Source organism: Geotrypetes seraphini, chromosome 11, assembly GCF_902459505.1.
Source record: "Geotrypetes seraphini chromosome 11, aGeoSer1.1, whole genome shotgun sequence".
NCBI lineage: Eukaryota > Metazoa > Chordata > Amphibia > Gymnophiona > Dermophiidae > Geotrypetes > Geotrypetes seraphini.
The window spans coordinates 68436718-68455349 of NC_047094.1; the positions used below are offsets into that span (position 1 = coordinate 68436718).

Genomic DNA, 18632 nt, shown 5'->3' on the forward strand with positions numbered 1-18632 from the left:
CCTGAATGTCAAGAGTGGCCATGAAAGCCCCCTGGGGGATAGAATGCGACTCTTGAAGCCAAGCCAGCATGGAGGTGGTATCCTTTATGTATGACTTCGCCAGAGAAACTCGAGGTTTTAAATAGAAATCCACAAAATCTGATAAAGGCTCCAACACAGAGCCAATCCCCGAGACGATAGGATGCCCGAGACGATAAGACACTGTTAATGAAGCTCGTAGACAACTCAGTGATACTCAGTATTATCAAACTTTGTCCCATGATCCCACAGTTGAAATTTCTGACCTCATTCAGCATATCCTTTTACAGGCGTTGGAAAATGGGACTATCACTGATAAGGAGTATCGTTTTCTACACCAAAATCACCCTGTCATCCCAGTGATATATTTTGTCCCTAAAATACACAAAAATTTAACCACTCCCCCAGGGCGTCCTATCGTCTCGGGGATTGGCTCTGTGTTGGAGCCTTTATCAGATTTTGTGGATTTCTATTTAAAACCTCGAGTTTCTCTGGCGAAGTCATACATAAAGGATATCACCTCCATGCTGGCTTGGCTTCAAGAGTCGCATTCTATCCCCCAGGGGGCTTTCATGGCCACTCTTGACATTCAGGCTTTATATACTAACATCCCTCAGTCTAGTGCAATTGAGGTAGTACGCAGGCATCTAGGTACCCTCCAGTTATCTTCAGCTCGAGTGGATTTTTTAGTAACCATTGCCAGCATAGCGTTGCAGCAAAATTATTTTATGTTTGATAGGGAATTTTTCCTGCAAATACAGGGCACTGCTATGGGGGCTACCATGGCCCCGTCTTTGGCATGCCTCTATGTATCAGACTTTGAAGAAACATCCATCTATACCTCTGTATATTTTTCTGAGATCTATGTGTGGAAACGCTACATAGATGACATATTTCTAGTATGGACTAATACTATGGAAGTTTGTCATCAATTTTTACAGTGGCTCAACACATGTAATCCACATTTACAATTTACCTCACTCACTTCTCATACGCAGATTGCTTTTCTTGATATTCAAATCTCCTTGTGTCAGGGTATTTTTGAAACCTCGATATATCGTAAGCAAACTGACAGGAACAACTTGCTTCATTATGACAGTTACCATCCCCGTCATTTGAGGGACAACTTACCTGTGGGCCAATTTTTGAGACTCAGGCGACTATGCAGCAACAAAGACGAGTACAAGACTCGCTCAGGCGACATGTGGCAACGGTTTGTGGAACGTGGGTATCCTTATGGTACCATCAAAAAGGCTTATAAAAGGGCCTTATATGCCCATCGTTCTTATTTGTTACAGCCAGCCCCTGATCAATCAGAAGCCCGCATGGTATGTACGCTCCCTTACTCATATAAAGCGTTCGGCATTAAGAAGATTATTAATACACAATGGCACATCCTACAGGTTCACCAATGTCTTGCACAACCTCCCCTTTTTGCATACTCTAGAGCAGTGATTCCCAACCCTGTCCTGGAGGAACACCAGGCCAATCGGGTTTTCAGGCTAGCCCTAATGAATATGCATGAGAGAGATTTGCATATGATGGAAGTGATAGGCATGCAAATTTGCTTCATGCATTTAATTAGGGCTAGCCTGAAAACCCAATTGGCCTGGTGTTCCTCCAGGACAGGGTTGGGAACCACTGCTCTAGAGGTAGAAATCTACGTGACCACATGACTACCTCTCACTTTGTTGGTACTTCAGCTAGTATTTCAATGCAAACTACAGGTCATTTCAAATGCGGACACTGTACCATTTGCTCTCATGCTCTAGAAACTACTTGTATCAATCATCCAAGCTTACCGAAGTCGCATACCCTTCAACATTATACTGATTGCGACACTCAGGGGGTTGTTTACATGATCATATGCCCATGCAAAATGCTATATATAGGCTATACCACCAGAAGCATTAAAACTCGCATTATTGAGCATTTGAGCAAAATTAGGAGGGGCGACATGGGGGCCCCCCTAGTACAGCACTGGCATGCTATTCCCCATCAGCTGCAGGATTTACAGTTTGCTGTCTTAGAAGTGGCCCAACTATCTAGGGGTGGTAATGTTAAAGCTTGGTTGTGGAAACATGAACAAAGATGGATATTTCATTGGCAAACAGTGGCTCCTACTGGGTTAAACAAAGAAGTAGAGTGGTGGGCATTTCTCCATTAGTTGATTGACACATCGACTTAACACAAATACCGGGTGCTCAGCTGAGCGCTCACGTCACAGGAAATGAAAAAAAACTTTCCTTCGGATCAGGTACCTTGCTGTCAGCGTCGAGAGTCTTTTGAATCAGCTGAATATCTGTTTAAATGCAATTTTAGCATTAAATTTACAATATGCATCATTCTGTTCTTTTTTTGCTGATTTGTTTTAGGAGATATTTCAATTCGTAGTTCATTAGCACCTTAGCGGGTTCTCTGAGGAAGCCAGTCGGGCGAAACGCGTCAGAACCATGCCGGGTCAACGTTGACTGAACATTTAAGTTAAGTCTTTTTGAACTCACCTTTTTTGAATTCACGTATAAACTGGACATTTATTTCACTATATGGACATTAAATTACTTATGAGCGTTTTTCAACAAGCACTTTTAATTATCTTTTACTCCAAAATGGTGCAATGATAGATTCTGTAAGAAGCTCTTTAGGGGTTTGTACCCCACATCGAGTTTTTTCATTCCATCTTGGATTCTGAGCGCCACTTAAGTTAAAAAGGTATTTAAAGTACTTTTGGTTGTTCCTTTACTGGTCTTTTTGCGGGTGAGCAACCTCAGACATGAGTTTGACAGATGGAAGAATGCATAATTGGCACAACAGATGGCGGAGCGAGAGTGCTGGATCAAACCATTTGGAAAATGCTGCCAAAGGGCCTCAGACATGTTCCTAGAATCCTTTGCAGCAGGGGGCACACTCCCGTTGCTGCGTCTGGAAAGCAGAAAGCCCGGCCATGGCAGGACACGATTGGATTATGTCCAATATATCTTTTTAATAGATAGGTGTATCCTTCCTGCGCCTGGCTACTGTCTTATTCTGTTGTGCTTCTCCAAGTTGCATCTTGGAAGCCAGTTAGCTCTTTGGCCCCTTAAGAATACTGTATAGCACAGTTACTTACCGTAATAGGTGTTATCCAGGGACAGCAGGCAGATATTCTTAACGTATGGGTGACGTCACCGACGGAGCCCCGGTACGGACACTTTTAACTAGAAAGTTCTAGTTGACCGCACCGCGCATGCGCGGGTGCCTTCCCGCTCGACGGAGGAGAGCGTGGTCCCCAGTTAAGATAAGCCAGCTAAGAAGCCAACCCGGGGAGGAGGGCGGGTCCTAAGAATATCTGCCTGCTGTCCCTGGATAACACCTGTTACGGTAAGTAACTGTGCTTTATCCCAGGACAAGCAGGCAGCATATTCTTAACGTATGGGTGACCTTCAAGCTAATAAAAAGAGGGATGGAGGGATGGTTGGCCATTAGGAAAATAAATTTTGTAACACAGATTGGCCGAAGAGTCCATCCCGTCTGGAGAAGGCATCCAGACAGTAGTGAGTAGTGAACGTGTGAACTGAGGACCAAGTGGCAGCCTTGCAGATTTCCTCAATGGGCGTGGAACGGAGGAAAGCCACGGAAGCAGCCATAGCTCTGACTCTGTGGGCCGTGATAGCACCTTCCAGTGAGAGACCGGCCCGAGCATAACAGAAGGCAATGCAGGCAGCAAGCCAGTTAGAAAGCGTCCGTTTAGAGACAGGGCGACCTAAACGGTTAGGGTCGAAAGATAGAAAGAGCTGAGGGGATGAGCGGTGAGCCCTGGTGCGATCAAGATAGTAAGCAAGGGCACGCTTACAGTCCAGCGTATGCAGCGCCTGTTCCCCAGGATGAGAGTGGGGTTTGGGAAAAAAGACAGGCAAAACAATGGACTGATTGAGGTGAAAGTCCGAGACCACCTTGGGAAGGAACTTAGGATGGGTGCGCAGAACCACCTTGTCATGGTGAAAAACAGTGAAAGGTGGGTCGGCAACCAGTGCATGCAGCTCACTAACCCTCCTGGCAGAGGTGATGGCAATGAGGAAAAGCACCTTCCATGTCAGAAATTTGAGTGAAGTAGTGGCAAGAGGCTCAAACGGAGGTTTCATGAGGGCTGACAAAATCACATTCAGGTCCCAGACGACTGGAGGAGGCTTCAGAGGTGGTTTGACATTGAAGAGGCCTCTCATAAACCGGGAAACCAGGGGATGAGCCGTAAAAGGTTTTCCGAGGATAGGCTCATGGAACGCAGTGATGGCACTGAGGTGGACTCTGATGGAGATAGACTTGAGGCCAGCGTCGGACAGAGAGAGCAAATAGTCCAGTACAGTTTCCACCGCCAATGAGGTGGGATCGTGGTGATGCAGTAGACACCAAGAGGAGAACCTGGTCCACTTCTGATGGTAACATTGGAGGGTGGCCGGTTTCCTGGAGGCATCCAAAATGCAATGGACAGGCTGAGACAGATTCTGTGGAGAGGTCAGCCCGAGAGAAACCAAGCTGTCAGGTGGAGCGAGGACAGATTGGGATGTAGTGGAGACTGATGCTGCTGCATAAGTAGAGTAGGAAACACAGGAAGAGGAATGGGCTCCCTGGAGCTGAGCTGGAGCAGGAGAGAGAACCAGTGTTGGCGAGGCCACCAAGGAGCGATGAGAATCATGGTGGCATTGTCTCTGCGGAGTTTGAACAACGTCCGCAACATCAGAGGAAGTGGAGGGAAGGCATAGAGAAACCGACCCGTCCAGTTGAGCAGGAACGCATCCGGGGCCAGACGATGAGGAGAGGAGAGTCTGGAACAGAAAAGGGGCAGTTGATGGTTGTGAGGAGCTGCAAAGAGGTCCACCTGAGGAGTGCCCCACCGATCGAAGATGGAGTGGAGTGTGGTCGGATCCAGAGTCCACTCGTGAGGTTGAAGGATGCGGCTGAGATTGTCGGCCAGGGAGTTCTGTTCGCCCTGGATGTAGACAGCCTTGAGGAAGAGATTGCGGGCCGTGGCCCAGGTCCAGATGCGGATGGCCTCCTGACAGAGGAGGGGAGAACCGGTGCCGCCTTGCTTGTTTATGTAATACATGGCGACTTGGTTGTCTGTGCACAGGAGAAGAACCTGAGGGTAGAGAAGGTGTTGGAAAGCTTTGAGTGCATAGAACATGGCCCTGAGTTCCAGGAAGTTGATATGATGTTGACATTCCTGAGGGGTCCAGAGACCCTGTGTGCGAAGTTCTCCCTGGTGGGCTCCCCATGCGTAGGGGGAGGCATCCGTGGTGATGACCATGGAGTGAGGGGGTAGATGAAAAAGCAGACCCCTGGAAATATTGGAGGAGTTCAACCACCATTGAAGAGATCGCTGAAGAGACGATGTCACACAGATGGGATGAGAAAGAAGGTCCGTGGTCTGAGACCATTGGTTGGCTAGAGCCTACTGAGGTGTTCTGAGGTGGAGTCGTGCCAGAGGGAGCACATGGACCGTGGAAGCCTTGTGGCCCAGGAGGACCATCATCTGCCGAGCAGGGATGGAGTGATGAAGGAGCACCTGGCGGCAAAGATGGAGCAGGGTCTGTTGACGGTCGGAGGGGAGAAACGCCCTCATCAGAGTGGTGTCGAGAACTGCTCCAATGAACTGAAGTCGTTGTGTGGGAAGCAGATGCGACTTGGGGTAGTTGATCTCGAACCCCAGAAGATGGAGGAAAGAGATGGTGTGTTGAGTGGCTTGTAGCACAAGCAGAGACGTAGGTGCTTTCACCAACCAATCGTCCAAGTAGGGGAACACCTGGAGGTTGTGAGACCTGAGGAAGGCCGCCACCACAATAAGGCACTTGGTGAACACCCTGGGCGATGATGCGAGGCCAAAGAGTAGCACTTTGTACTGGTAGTGATGGTGCTGTATCTGAAACCGGAGGTAGCGACGTGAAGTCTGATTGATTGGAATGTGAGTGTAGGCCTCCTTGAGGTCTAGGGAACATAGCCAGTCGTGTTGAGAGAGAAGAGGGTAAAGCGTGGCAAGGGAGAGCATTCTGAACTTTTCCTTGACCAGACACTTGTTGAGGTCCCTGAGATCGAGGATGGGATGTAGGTCTCCTGTCTTCTTGGGTACCAGGAAGTAGCGGGAGTAGAATCCCTGACCCCTTTGGTCTTGGGGGACTTCTTCGATGGCATTGAGAAGAAGGAGGGATTGAACCTCCTTGAGAAGGAGGAGGGTTTGAGAGGAGTGAGAAGCAGACTCTACGGGAGGATTGTCTGGTGGAAGAGTCTGGAAGTTGAGAGAGTAGCCGTGGCGAATGATGGTAAGGACCCACTGGTCTGACGTGATGACCTCCCAACGGCTGAGAAAAAGTTGCAGGCGTCCTCCGATAGGTTGAGGAAGAGGTAACGCTGGTGAGGGACTGGCTATGCCCTGGAGAAAGGAGTCAAAAGGGCTGAGAAGGTTTTGACTGAGGGAGAGGCTTGGCAGGTTGATGAGATTGGGAGCGAGCCTGAGTTTGCTGTTGCTGACGAAGTCGGCGAGGTTGTTGCGGAGGTGGATGAAGAGGTCTGGCTGAGAATCTGCGTTGGTATGAAGACTGCTGTCTATAGGGGCGAGCAGGCGGAGTCTTCTTCGGTTTGATGAGAGTATCCCACCTGGTCTTGTGAGCAGAGAGTTTCTGGGTGGCGGAGTCTAGGGACTCTCCGAAAAGTTCATCACCAAGACAAGGTGTAGCCAGGCGGTCTTGGTGGTTAACGTCGAGGTCGGAAACTCTCAGCCAGGCCAGACGTCTCATGGCAACCGCCATGGCCGAAGCTCGAGAGGTGAGCTCGAAAGAATCATAAATAGAGCGCACCATGAATTTGCGGAGTTGGAGCAGACTGGAAATGTGTTGTTGGAAAAGAGGGACCTTACGTTCAGGAACATACTTTTGTAATGAAGAGAGTTGTTGAACCAGATACTTCATGTAGAAGGAGAAGTGAAAGGTGTAATTATTGGCTCTGTTTGCAAGCATTGAATTTTGATAAAGGCGCTTGCCAAATTTATCCATCGTTTTGCCCTCTCTGCCAGGAGGGGTAGAAGCATAAATACTGGATCCCTGGGTTTTCTTCAAGGTGGATTCGACAAGAAGAGATTCATGGGGTAGTTGGGGTTTGTCAAACCCCGGGAAATGGATGACCCTGTAGAGACTATCCAGTTTTCTAGGGGCCCCCGGTACCGAGAGAGGGTTCTCCCAATTCTTGTAAAAAGTTTCCCGTAAGATGTCGTGGACGGGTAACTTTAGGAATTCTTTGGGGGGTTGCTCGAAGTCTAGGGCATCTAAGAAAGCCTGTGACTTCTTAGAGTCAGATTCTAATGGGATAGAGAGAGCCGCTGACATTTCCCGAAGAAATTTGGTGAACGAGGATTGTTCAGGCTTGGAACCGGTATCGATTGTGGAGGGCTCCTCGTCGGTTGAAGAAGCCTCATCATCGGTACCGGGTTGGGATTCTTCCCAGAGGTCCGGGTCCCTGACGTCGGTGTGTATAGGACGGGACGGTGGTGTGGATGGTTCTGCGTGGCGAGTCTTAGAGAGAGATTTGCCAGAACGCATGGAGACGGTACCGGGGGAAGAGGAGCAGTGCCGGTCTCAGTCGGCTTGGCGACGGTCCCGATGTCGGAGAGGATCGGCATCAGAGTGTAGTTGCACGAGAAGGTTGATGGGTTCCGCCGCGAGCACCGGCATGGACGTATTTAATGGTACCGATGGAGTCGACTCCGGTGGTATGGTGCGAGGCTCGGGCCGGTCCGGTACCGGAAGGAGCGGGGCCAATATTGTTGGCAACAGGTGCTGTAGTTGTTGCTGTAGCTGCTCCTGTAATTGAGTTTGGAGTATGGCCGCAATGCGGTCGTCCAGAGGAGGCACCGGTACCGCTTTTTTCTTTTTCGGTACCATAGGTGCTGCTCTACGCCCCGGCGATGAGGAGGCCGATGACGAGGCACTCACCGAAATCGGGGCGGAGCGTTTACGGGGTCGGCTGGATGCCGGGAGGACCGGTGTCGCCGCTGTGGCAGGAGGGCGCTCAAGGGAAGTGGAAAGCTTCTTAGCCGGCTTACCTGACGCCATCGACCCCGAGGAAGGATCAGGCGGTGTGGAGGTAGTCGGTGCCGACTTTAGCGGCGCCGTCGATGGTGTAGCAGACTCCATGGCAGATCCGGTGCCAAAAAGGATGTTCTGCTGGATCTGCCTATTCTTTAACGTACGTTTTTTAAGAGTAGCACAGCGGGTGCAGGTGTCAGCCCGATGCTCTGGACCCAGGCACTGTAAGTACCAATTGTGCGGGTCAGTGAGAGAGATCTGGCGTGCACACCGCTGGCACTTCTTAAAACCCGGCTGAGGGGGCATGAATGGAAACACGGCCTCCGCAAAATCAAACCCGGAGGCCTGTATGTTGGCAACAGGCCCCGCCGGGGCCGGCCAGAAAAATAAAGGAAAAGACAAATTAAAGAATTTTTATTTTTTTTTTTTAGACGAAAAAGAAACCCGAAGGGAAAAAAGGAAGAAAATTACGCGAGCGGGAAGGCAAAGTAGAAAATTTCAACAGCCGTTGAAAGCACATGCGTCTTCTTCGCTCCGCGGAAACGAAGAAACTGGGGACCATGCTCTCCTCCGTCGAGCGGAAAGGCACCCGCGCATGCGCGGTGCGGTCAACTAGAACTTTCTAGTTAAAAGTGTCCGTACCGGGGCTCCGTCGGTGACGTCACCCATACGTTAAGAATATGCTGCCTGCTTGTCCTGGGATAAAATATTTTTTGGCATCTACAGGAGTACTTCCTGAGCTCCTTTGATGCTTATGTTGGCTTTTACTTGTCCATTGAGTGTTCAAGAGTTCGTATGTTTGAGCAGAACAGTTGATTTGTTTGGGAAATTTCTTTCCATGGTTGTCCTTATTTCACTTAATGTCAATGAAGTTCTTGTTTGCTTGGGTACTAACTGCAGGTAGCAGAAGAGCTCCCAGTGAAATAGAGGGGACATTCAAGAATAATGAAGGGAATAGACTTAGTAGATTAGGACAGGTTGTTCACCCTCTCCAAGGTGGGGAGAACGAGAAGGCACTCTCCTAAAGTTAAAAGGGGATAGATTCCGTACAAACGTAAGGAAGTTCTTCTTCGCCCAGAGTGGTGGTGAATTGGAATGCTCTTCCGGAGTCTGTTATAGGGGGAAACACCCTCTAGGGATTCAAGACAAGGCTAGACAAGTTTCTGCTGAACCGGAATTTACACAGGTGAGGCTGGTCTCAGTAGGGCATTGGTCTTTGACCTGGCTGCCGTGTGAGTGGACTGTTGGGCACGAAGGACTACTGGTCTGACCCAGCAGCAGCGTTCTTATGTTCTAAAATGTGGAGTGGATTCCTTCTGCATATGACTCACGGTCATGGGTAGATAACCCCCTTCTCTAGAATGTCTCGCCTATCTACTAGAAAAGATATCAAGATAAGGACTTAATCTCTTTATGCTGAAAATGACTTTTTGGTGTTATTGCATTAGTAAAGATGTTGATCATGGTTATAAGCACTCCTCTATTCACAGATCATAGTTCTTTGGATTGGTACTAATAACCATGGACACACAGCAGAGCAGATAGCTAGTGGCATTGAAGCTATAATCCAGCTGATAAATCGGAGACAGCCACAGGCGCAAGTTGTGGTACTGGTGAGTAGCCCTGCTTTAACTACCCTCTCCCTAATGCATCGATGAAATCAAGACTCATGTGCATTCTTGGTTTCCTAGGGTTTACTTCCCAGGGGCAAAGATCCCAACCCACTACGTGAAAGAAACAAGAAGGTGAATGAGATCTTGTCGTCCTCTCTTCCTTTGTTGTCCCGGGCTCAATTCCTTGATGTGGATCCAGGCTTTGTACATTCAGATGGCACCATCAGTCATCACGACATGTATGACTACCTTCATCTCACCCGCCATGGATATTCCCGTGTCTGCAAACCTATTCATGAGCTGCTGTTACATCTGCTGGAGGACTCTACCCTCCACACACCTAATGCAGCTTCCTGATATGTAGATATCCCAGCACATTACATGTTTATTTCCTCTACCACCTCATGTTGCCTTGTGTTCTGTATACCGTGTATTTAGTAATAAATAGTATAACCGTTGAGCAGTAGTCTTATTATAATTTAAATAGCAAGACCCATTCTGGTACTTTGCTAGATGGGAGATCTAGGGCTTTTAAAAATCCACTACACTGCAGATCCCTTCTGCCCACCTGTCTCATGCACTGTTAAGCCCAAGACAGCAGCCAACAAGCCAGCCCTGATAGTTACTCTTCCTTGCCTTTTAAAGTGGAGAAATTTCTTGTAGGTAAGAGTTTAAGTACAGGCAACTTGTTTTTCCGCCGACACCTATACTGAAGTACAAATCTAATTGTACATAGGAGAAATAGCAAGAGAGAAACTGTGCATCTGCATTTCTTCAGACTAGATGAATAAAAAATCTTGCCTATGCACAGACACACACGCATTTCAAGAGGGGTTGTGTTAAACAGCTTTTAATAATTTTTGTAGCTTTTCTTACAGTAAGAAATATTGCACATGGTCAACATGTTTTGTTCAGTCTGTCAAAACATTGTAGCTAGTCCATCATGATCTCCTTAAAAACAAAGCCTAAAAAACCTGCAGGTGGGAAGTGAAATATACACACAGTTAAAGGGAGAGAAAGCTGCCCCTTGCTTCAGATGAATAGCAGTTTCAGCACATGGTGCTCTTAATGACTGCTGCTTTATTTTTATTTTGTCGATTCACTGAGTAGAACTCTGCATGTACTATCATTCTGATTTGACAGTTGCTATAAGAAAAGTTGTTGCTGTCTATGGATCAAGAACATTCTCTCCATGATTCAGATACTGTAGCTTCCATAAATATAAATGGCAACAAAGTAAGAAATGCATCTGAACTACAAGATAATGTAGAGAAAAGGACTTTACCCAGCTAAGGTATGTTCCATACTCCCCCACTTGAAGCTGTGGGAGATTGACATTGCCACCATCTTGAAGATTTTTAGTCTGCATTGAGTGGGCTGAGCCTACACTTTCTTCCCTTCAAGCTTATATGAAAAGGTCAGCTGTATATACAGAACCCATCATAACAAAGGTGGACTTAGCACAAATTTGAAATGTGAGTAGTGCTAGTAATATTCAAATCTTTTAAATGCAGCAAGAGAAGTGCATGTCTCCAAAGTTTATAATTAATTGTCCAGTAGTGCAGGATATGGATGGTTCAACTTAGGGCAGTTGTTGTGGCTGCAGGAGGGAATCCATTACACAAGGGCTGGATTTAGCACCTATGATTATAGGGTTCCCAAAGGAGCCCCAGGCTAAGGCCTTTTATTGCAGTGACTTAAAGTAAGCTGGGAAAGGATATAAAATAGAAGAAAAAGCCCCAGGTATTTAGGAATGAAGGCTTGTAGTACTCTATCCCAGCATAGATTCTGGTTTTGCTTTATAAAAGCAAGACAAAATTGTCAGGGATATGTGTATTTTTAGCACTTTAAAAGTGATTTATTCATTCACAAGTGTGGGTTGGTAGGAAGCTAAGGAATGCTAGGTCTGGGTTTTTAAAGATTGCACCAAGAAATATAAAAATAAATGCCCTTTTCGTACATCCCATAGAAACAAAACTAGAATTTGTTGTCCTAGCTGATGTGAGTAAAAGTTGTTCGTTTTTTTTAAAGTTAAATTATACAATGGAAGTTTATGGCAAAATATACACAGTAATACCTAACTGCACACTACTACTCATGTTTCAAATGTATACCAATTCAACCTGTGTGTGTATGCATAGCCCTATCCCTTTCACTCAGAAAAGAAACCAGGGTGAAAGAAACAAACTTGTGAAGAGACTGCTGCTCCCTGTGTGGAATCTACTATATAGTACAGCCCCTTTCTGCAAAGTGACAAAATTAAGAAACATATTACTTTTAAAACAAGGAATACCTGTTTTCATGCCTCTGCTATTTTGCCTTAAAGAATGAAGACTGGTTAAAGGTTTTAAGCTCTGTCCATAACAGTGACATGGGTGCAACCTGTAAACACCTCTCCCCGAGAACATTAAAAGCTTCCTTGCTCATACAAAGAGCAGGAACATTGATAGTCACTTTTTCCATACTTTATTCCTACAGTTGCTGGCAAATGTCTTTACACACTTGTATATTTGTCATTATGCTGTCTAAAAACACAATTCCCAAAAAAGTGCTACTTATCTACAAGGAACCGCCTCTACTTTCAAAGTGAGAAAACAATATTCCAAAAGTAATTTAAGAAAGTTGACTATATATGTATTCATATCATTTATCAGAGCAAACTCCACAGATCAAGGGTCAGACCCATATGAAACAAAAAAAAAATTGGTTCTATTTCCAAAAACTGCTTTAAGTTGGAGAATACTTGTATCCAATCAGTTACTGAGCAGATCTGAATACATCTTAATGAAAGGAATTTAAATCAAAGGTCTAAACATGGAGCACCTGAAATAATTCTGTCACAAGTATATAAAGGAGTCATGGATTTGATATACAGAGTAGAACATAGTAACATAGTAGATGACGGCAGATAAAGACCCAAATGGTCCATCCAGTCTGCCCAACCTGATTCAATTTAAATTTTTTTTAATTTTTTTCTTCTTAGGCAAGAATCCAAAGCTTTACCCTGTACTGTGCTTGGGTTCCAACTGCCGAATACTGCCTTTCTTTTGATAACCATACAAATAGGCTTTTCATCAGCTATGACTTCCTTTTGCCAATTCTTCCATATAGGCCATGTTTGTGAATTAATCTTGAAATTGTTTGAAAAGTCAATGTTTTTCCTAGTCTCAGCCAGACACCTGTCTAGTTCTTTTAAATTAATGATTGTGACCATCAGCTTCAATTTCTTCAACCTATGGCTAAGTCTGAAGAGGTGGCATGATAGTGCCAAACTGTTTCCCCTCTAGCATGATGGGCCTAATTGTGGCCCAAGGATATTCAAAATGATTTTTTGTAGGGCTGCATGCTTATTAAAGTTTTTAATTACAATTAAAGGTATTTATTTCCTACTGTAGTTCCATTGCCCCAAACACAAAATAAAATACCTGTACATAATATGTAAACTACATGGATTGTAAGCACAAAAAGGTATGCACCATATCCAATCCCTAGAGGACTGATACTCTCCAAGGTCCAGTTTCCACTCCAGTGTCTCAAACTGTATTCCATAACACAGTGGTGTGCCCCAAAAAGCTTCCAGAATTTTACTTTATTTTAAAAAATTCCCTTAAGTATACACTAGAATAGATGATGTACATCATGTATGCAAGAGTCTCTCAATATTATGAGCATCTGTGTGGGTAAGAATACAATTACCCAGACAAGCATCATTTGATGGCATTGGACCTTGAAAACTAATGTTAAATAATTTTATTTTTTATGCAGTAGTTATCCTAACTTGAACAGCAAAGCAATCAAGGCTTTGTCACCCTTTGGCACTTATCTTTGTGAACTTGAATTTTCAGCTCAGACAAAAATTAAATTAAAAAAAGAGAATGGCTGCAGCTGGTGGATGATGAAATGTGTGTTTGCTTGTCAATTACTGAGCTGCATTTTGAGTTAATTTGTACTAAAAAACAAGCTCATCCGTCGTATTGATTAGCAATTCTATCTATTTAGTCTCACTGTTGTTACAATTACCCATACATAGCTTAAAGAACTTTAACTCTCAAATTTAATTTTTTGTTGGTTTTGCAATTTTATAATTTCAATTATAATGTGCCACAAAAACATTTTGCTCTGTTTAGTGTGCCAGAGCTAAAAAAGTTTGAGATACTGCTCCACTCCTTTCCTTTCCTCCCAATTGTCCAGTATACAGTAGAGAATGACACGGGGACAAATTTGTCCCCCATCCCATTCCTGTAAGCTTTGCCTTAACTGCACAAGTCTCAAACACTTATGATTTTAAAGTGTTTGAGGCTTGTGCAGATGAGGACAGAGCTTACAGGAATGGGGCAGGGATAGGAAAAGAACTCGACAGGACAGGAAAATGAGTTCCCGTAGGGATGGGGAATAATTAGTCCCCGTGTCAGTCGCTAGTCCAATACTTCTCCCTCCCTACAGCTAGCTCCCTGGGAGCAGCAGGTCCTTCCAGTTCTACTTGTAGATATGCAAACCCCCCCCCCCCCTGGGAGTAGAAAATGACACGGGGAGAAATTTTCCCCCATCCCCATTCATGCAAGTTCTGTCCTCATCTGCACAAGTCTCAAACACTTTAAAGCCATAAATGTTCGAGGCTTGTGTAGCTAAGGCAGAGCTTACAGGACTAGGGCAGGGACGGGGACAAATCTATCCCCATGTTATTCTCTACCTGGGAGGATGCCAGATTGTACCAAAGATGGGGGTTGGGAGTAAACGCAGAAAAGATGTTTGGAGAAGACACAAAACAATGAAATACCATATATACTCGAATATAAATCGGGATTTTTGGGCCAAAAAATGGGTTTCCTGGTTTATATTCTGGTCAATTCCTCCTCCCTGCCCTATCATATCTCTACCAATCCCTGGTGGAGGTGAAGAGGGTAGGAGCAAGCTTTCTGAACTCCTGCCCCGCTGCTACCTGGCTGTGCAGATCCACTTTGTTCATCTCAGCGGTATGAGCGGCTTCCTTACTGGCTCCTGCAAATTCTCGCTGGGTGCAGAGCCTGATATGGCAGGACACTTGAATATTAAGCCACCTGACCTATATTCGAGTCAAAGCAAATACCAAAAATTCCAACAGGACAGAGAACCCATGGGTATAAAACAGTACAAAAGGAAGTGGGAACAGACAATGAGCACTTCACTGAAGAACACTGATGTAAAACCAACTTGTTTTTTCATAAAAGGACACAAGCAGAAGCTGACACAGCACTGTGTTTTGGTGTCTGAAGAACACCTGCATCAGGGGTCGGTCCAACTAACATGCCAGAGTAACCTAAATCACTGAAAAGCTATGGAAGCTTCCATAGCTTTTCAGTGATTTTGGTTACTCTGACATGTTAGTTGAACCAAGTGACTGACCCCTGATGCAGGTGTTCTTCAGATGCCAAAACACAGTGCTTTATCGGGTCCACAGCTTCTGCTTGTGTCCTTTTATGAAATAAACAAGTTGTTTTTACAGTGTTCTTCAGTGGAGTGCTCATTGTCTGTTCCCACTTCCTTTTTGTACTCTTATATTCGAGTCAACCATTTTTCCTCCTTTTTGGGGGGAAAAAGGGTGTCTCGACTTATATTTAAGTATTTACGGTACTGCTTTCATTATTAATCATGATTTAAAACTAATCACAGAGTTAACTGCAATTAACTTACAGCACTATCAGACACTGCACACATGAGCAAAGGGTATGTGGTCTGATAAAACTAAGCTTTTTAATTTTGGTACCAAGCAGTAACTTGGTATGTAAAGCAGCACACTATCCCTATCCTAAAGCTTGCTGATGGCAGAACTTTGTTTAGGGATACCTTTGAAAATGCTGTGAAGAGTAACATAATAGTTAATGCAGTGGCCTGAGATCCAAGGGAACTGGATTCAATTTGCACTGCAACATGTAAACCAGTATATCAAATCCTAGACTGCAGATTACAGGTAGATTCAGGAGAATTTGTTCTAGCCTGCAACACAGCCTTATGAGTAGGGAGATGAGCTACCCTCGAGCAGAACAATAATCAAAAGCACAACAATGAAGAGAGAGAACCCTGCAGCAGCCCAAAGCCTAGTCTTGAATCTAATAGAAAATCTGGAGCAACAATTTTGGCCAAGAATAGGCATACACATATTCTTAATTTTTTTTAACATTTCAAAGTCTTTCATTTTGAAAACATATATCAGTGAAAAACTAAACTGTATTTCTTTAGACAGCATATGAAAAATATATAAGGGTATGAAGGCCACAACAAGGCACTGTAGTTTTCTCTGTATCATTCTACTTCAGTTGCTTGGAATAATGAGTATGCATTTATTAGTCAAATCCCCTGTTTTTAAGAATCTCCTTCCTGAGTCCATTCTTCAGCTACATGTGCAGTATTCATACTACCTTAGCTTAATGCCTGGATAAGGTAACGGAGAATGTTCAGTGAATGTAAATGTAACAGCTGAGAACAGAATAGGACTAGGCACTATACAAACTTCCAACAAGAGCTCTGTTAAAGCACCTTACAGTAGGCCCTGCTAGTGTAGTACCAAGATCTTGACACACTTCAGACCTGCCCTGAAGTATCCTATTAATCCAATATGGAAAACTGCATATACCATTGTCTATGCAGATCTGCAGGATCCCGTGTAAAGGCATGCCAATGGGTTTTCTATAACAATGACATTTGAGCTCCTGGATTTAAGAGCAATGCAGTAGGTTGAATATCACAGCTTTCACTTTCTATGTTTGAAATAGATAAGTCTTTTAAACATACTGCAATTTATCCCACATTCAAGCAAAGAGCTCACCCCTGACCTACAGAACAGTCCATGCTATTCTCTACCTTCCAGAGCCCAACAGCCACAACTATTAAGGCAAAATTGATCCTGCAAAAGGATCCTTCAATTTAAAAAAAAAAATCATTTCCATCACAAACACGAATCACAATATTTAAAAATAGCAAGGCTCTGTCCAATACCTTTTCAATTTAAAATGAATGCATTATAAAAACATTTTATTTGTTTTTAATTATTTCTTTTTCTATGGTTACTGATGCACTTCTGTTTCCTGAGGGGTGGTCACTATTCCCTCACCCTAAAAGAAAGAAAGCTAAATCTGCCTGCACCACTCTGGGCCCTCACCTTATTACTACTAACAGCCAACAATCTCTGGCAAAAATAATCTCAGCTAGGCCCTGTGCAAGAACACTTCACCTACTCAAAATCTGCTCTAAAAATTAGGCTTGAAGCAGATTCTGAATTGGTTGCCAGTGATGTACTCCCCCTCAAAATGTCCCCCTTTGGAAATATTTGGTTTGCTAAATGGGTAGACGGGGAAGAGAGAAAGCAGAAACGTGGCCCTAGCATATATTCAGACTCCAAGCAAAGAAGGATGATTCTTAACGACAGAGGACAAGTATATGCTTCTCATCTACTGAGACCACCTTCCTACTAACCCTTTTCTTCAGTTTACTCTACCTCCTATCCTACAGGCTCCCACCTCTGACACACCCACACTTAAGATGTGGCACATCAGTGAAACAGACTGCATACAGGCCTGGTCACATTCACTTTCACTAAAACATACATAAACAAAGAAGTCCTCAAAATATTTAACATTATTAAAGGAAATTAAAAACTTTACAACTCCTTCCCCATACAGGATACACAGGGGAAGGGAGGTGGCTAAGGGACGGAGAGATCCACTGTGGTTCTGGAATGATTATCTTGTGCCATCCATCAAGGCATGTGCACTGCCACCTCCCAACACACCATATCCCCTTGGGAAGGGAAAGAGCCAGTGTGATCTTGCCACCCTCCCTGTGCTGCCATTATTCTGTTTTGGTTTGATGGAACATTGAGTCTTGCAGGCAGCTAGTTGGGAGTAAGGGAAATAGTTTCTTCCCATTTCTCTGGCCCTTACAGTTTCAGTCCTCCAGGGTTAGCGTAGTTCACTGCTCCTAGCACCTCCCAGTCTGGTCTTCTAGGGCCAGAATACCTGGACAGGAGCAGAGGATGGAACAGGACCCATCCAGAAGACCTGACAAGGCCCCCCTTTAGCTCTCCCACCGTGCAGTGCTTCTAGTCTAGCTTCTCAGCTCAAGTGCTCATCGCTTCATCTGTTACTGGAAGTGGCAGTTGTGTTAGCCCCTGCCAGTGACGCTTCATGTTGACTTTCCCAGCCTGTTTCCGGAGGCTCATTAACCCTCTGTGAGGAGTCCAGTGTAGTTGCAAGGTGCAGGGGGGGTTGCATTTCTGACAAAAGTGTTTCTGAACTTCCTGCTCCACCCTGCAGTGAAGTGCTCAAAGAGCCCATGGCCTGCTGCTCCCCACTGCTTGAAGTGCCCACACCTGTTGCAAATGTTGGTTGCTCAGCTGGATTAACAGCTTGCATGATCTTTTGTCGCACCTCCCGAATCTTTAGTTGCAGGCAGACCTTGGTAGGGAAGATGTCAGCATATCGAGCCTGAAAAGTGGCTGTGGCTTGGCCTGCATGTCACAAAAATTTCAGTTAAGAATTTTCCTTTTCCCCCCACATACTATTCCTACATCTCCACCCCTTTACTCCCCACTACCATGTTCCTCACCTTATGAGATAAAGCCTTGTTTCAGGGGGTCAGTGCTCATCACCTGATAAGAGGCCTCCTCTATTGAAGGTACATGGGGTGGCTGATGTATATATCTCACCTGACATAAGGCAGTCCCTACCTCTGGAAGAGGAAAACATGTTCCTCACCTGATGGGAAGAAGCCATGTTCCTGGAACAGCTGCATGACCAGTGCTCTTCGTTGGTCAAGGGTTCGGCGTAACGAAGAATATGGTACCTTCTCATAGTCCAGCTCTGCCAACATATCTTCAGTGTCAGCACCTGAAAAAAGAACACCTTGAAGTCATGTCATCCTCTGTTACTAAGAAAACCTTGCCCCCAGTTCTTGGGCTGTCAGCATAAGTCCTCCA

The 18632-nt window shown here is 45.0% G+C and overlaps 2 protein-coding genes across 10 annotated transcripts in view; one reads left to right on the top strand and one right to left on the bottom strand.

The window, feature by feature from the left end:
• The window catches only part of PAFAH1B3 (platelet activating factor acetylhydrolase 1b catalytic subunit 3), a 99059-nt gene extending 87570 nt beyond the window's left edge, over positions 1-11489 (top strand). For 4 of the 6 annotated variants that reach the window (XM_033963479.1, XM_033963483.1, XM_033963478.1 and 1 more), the window contains 2 exons: positions 9560-9682; positions 9761-11489. In XM_033963479.1, coding sequence (XP_033819370.1) covers positions 9560-9682; positions 9761-10039 — 402 coding nt within the window. In that variant the 3' untranslated portion in view covers positions 10040-11489. The remainder of the gene's footprint in view (positions 1-9559; positions 9683-9760) is intronic. The other 2 variants (XM_033963484.1, XM_033963481.1) reach the window with 1 other exon arrangement.
• A 3674-nt stretch (positions 11490-15163) lies between these two features.
• Positions 15164-18632, bottom strand: part of CIC (capicua transcriptional repressor) — a 245949-nt gene continuing 242480 nt past the window's right edge. For all 4 annotated transcript variants that reach the window (XM_033963466.1, XM_033963465.1, XM_033963463.1 and 1 more), the window contains 2 exons: positions 18412-18543; positions 15164-18164 (listed from right to left, as the gene is read on the bottom strand). In XM_033963466.1, the coding sequence (XP_033819357.1) occupies positions 17791-18164; positions 18412-18543 (506 nt within the window). In that variant the 3' untranslated portion in view covers positions 15164-17790. The remainder of the gene's footprint in view (positions 18165-18411; positions 18544-18632) is intronic.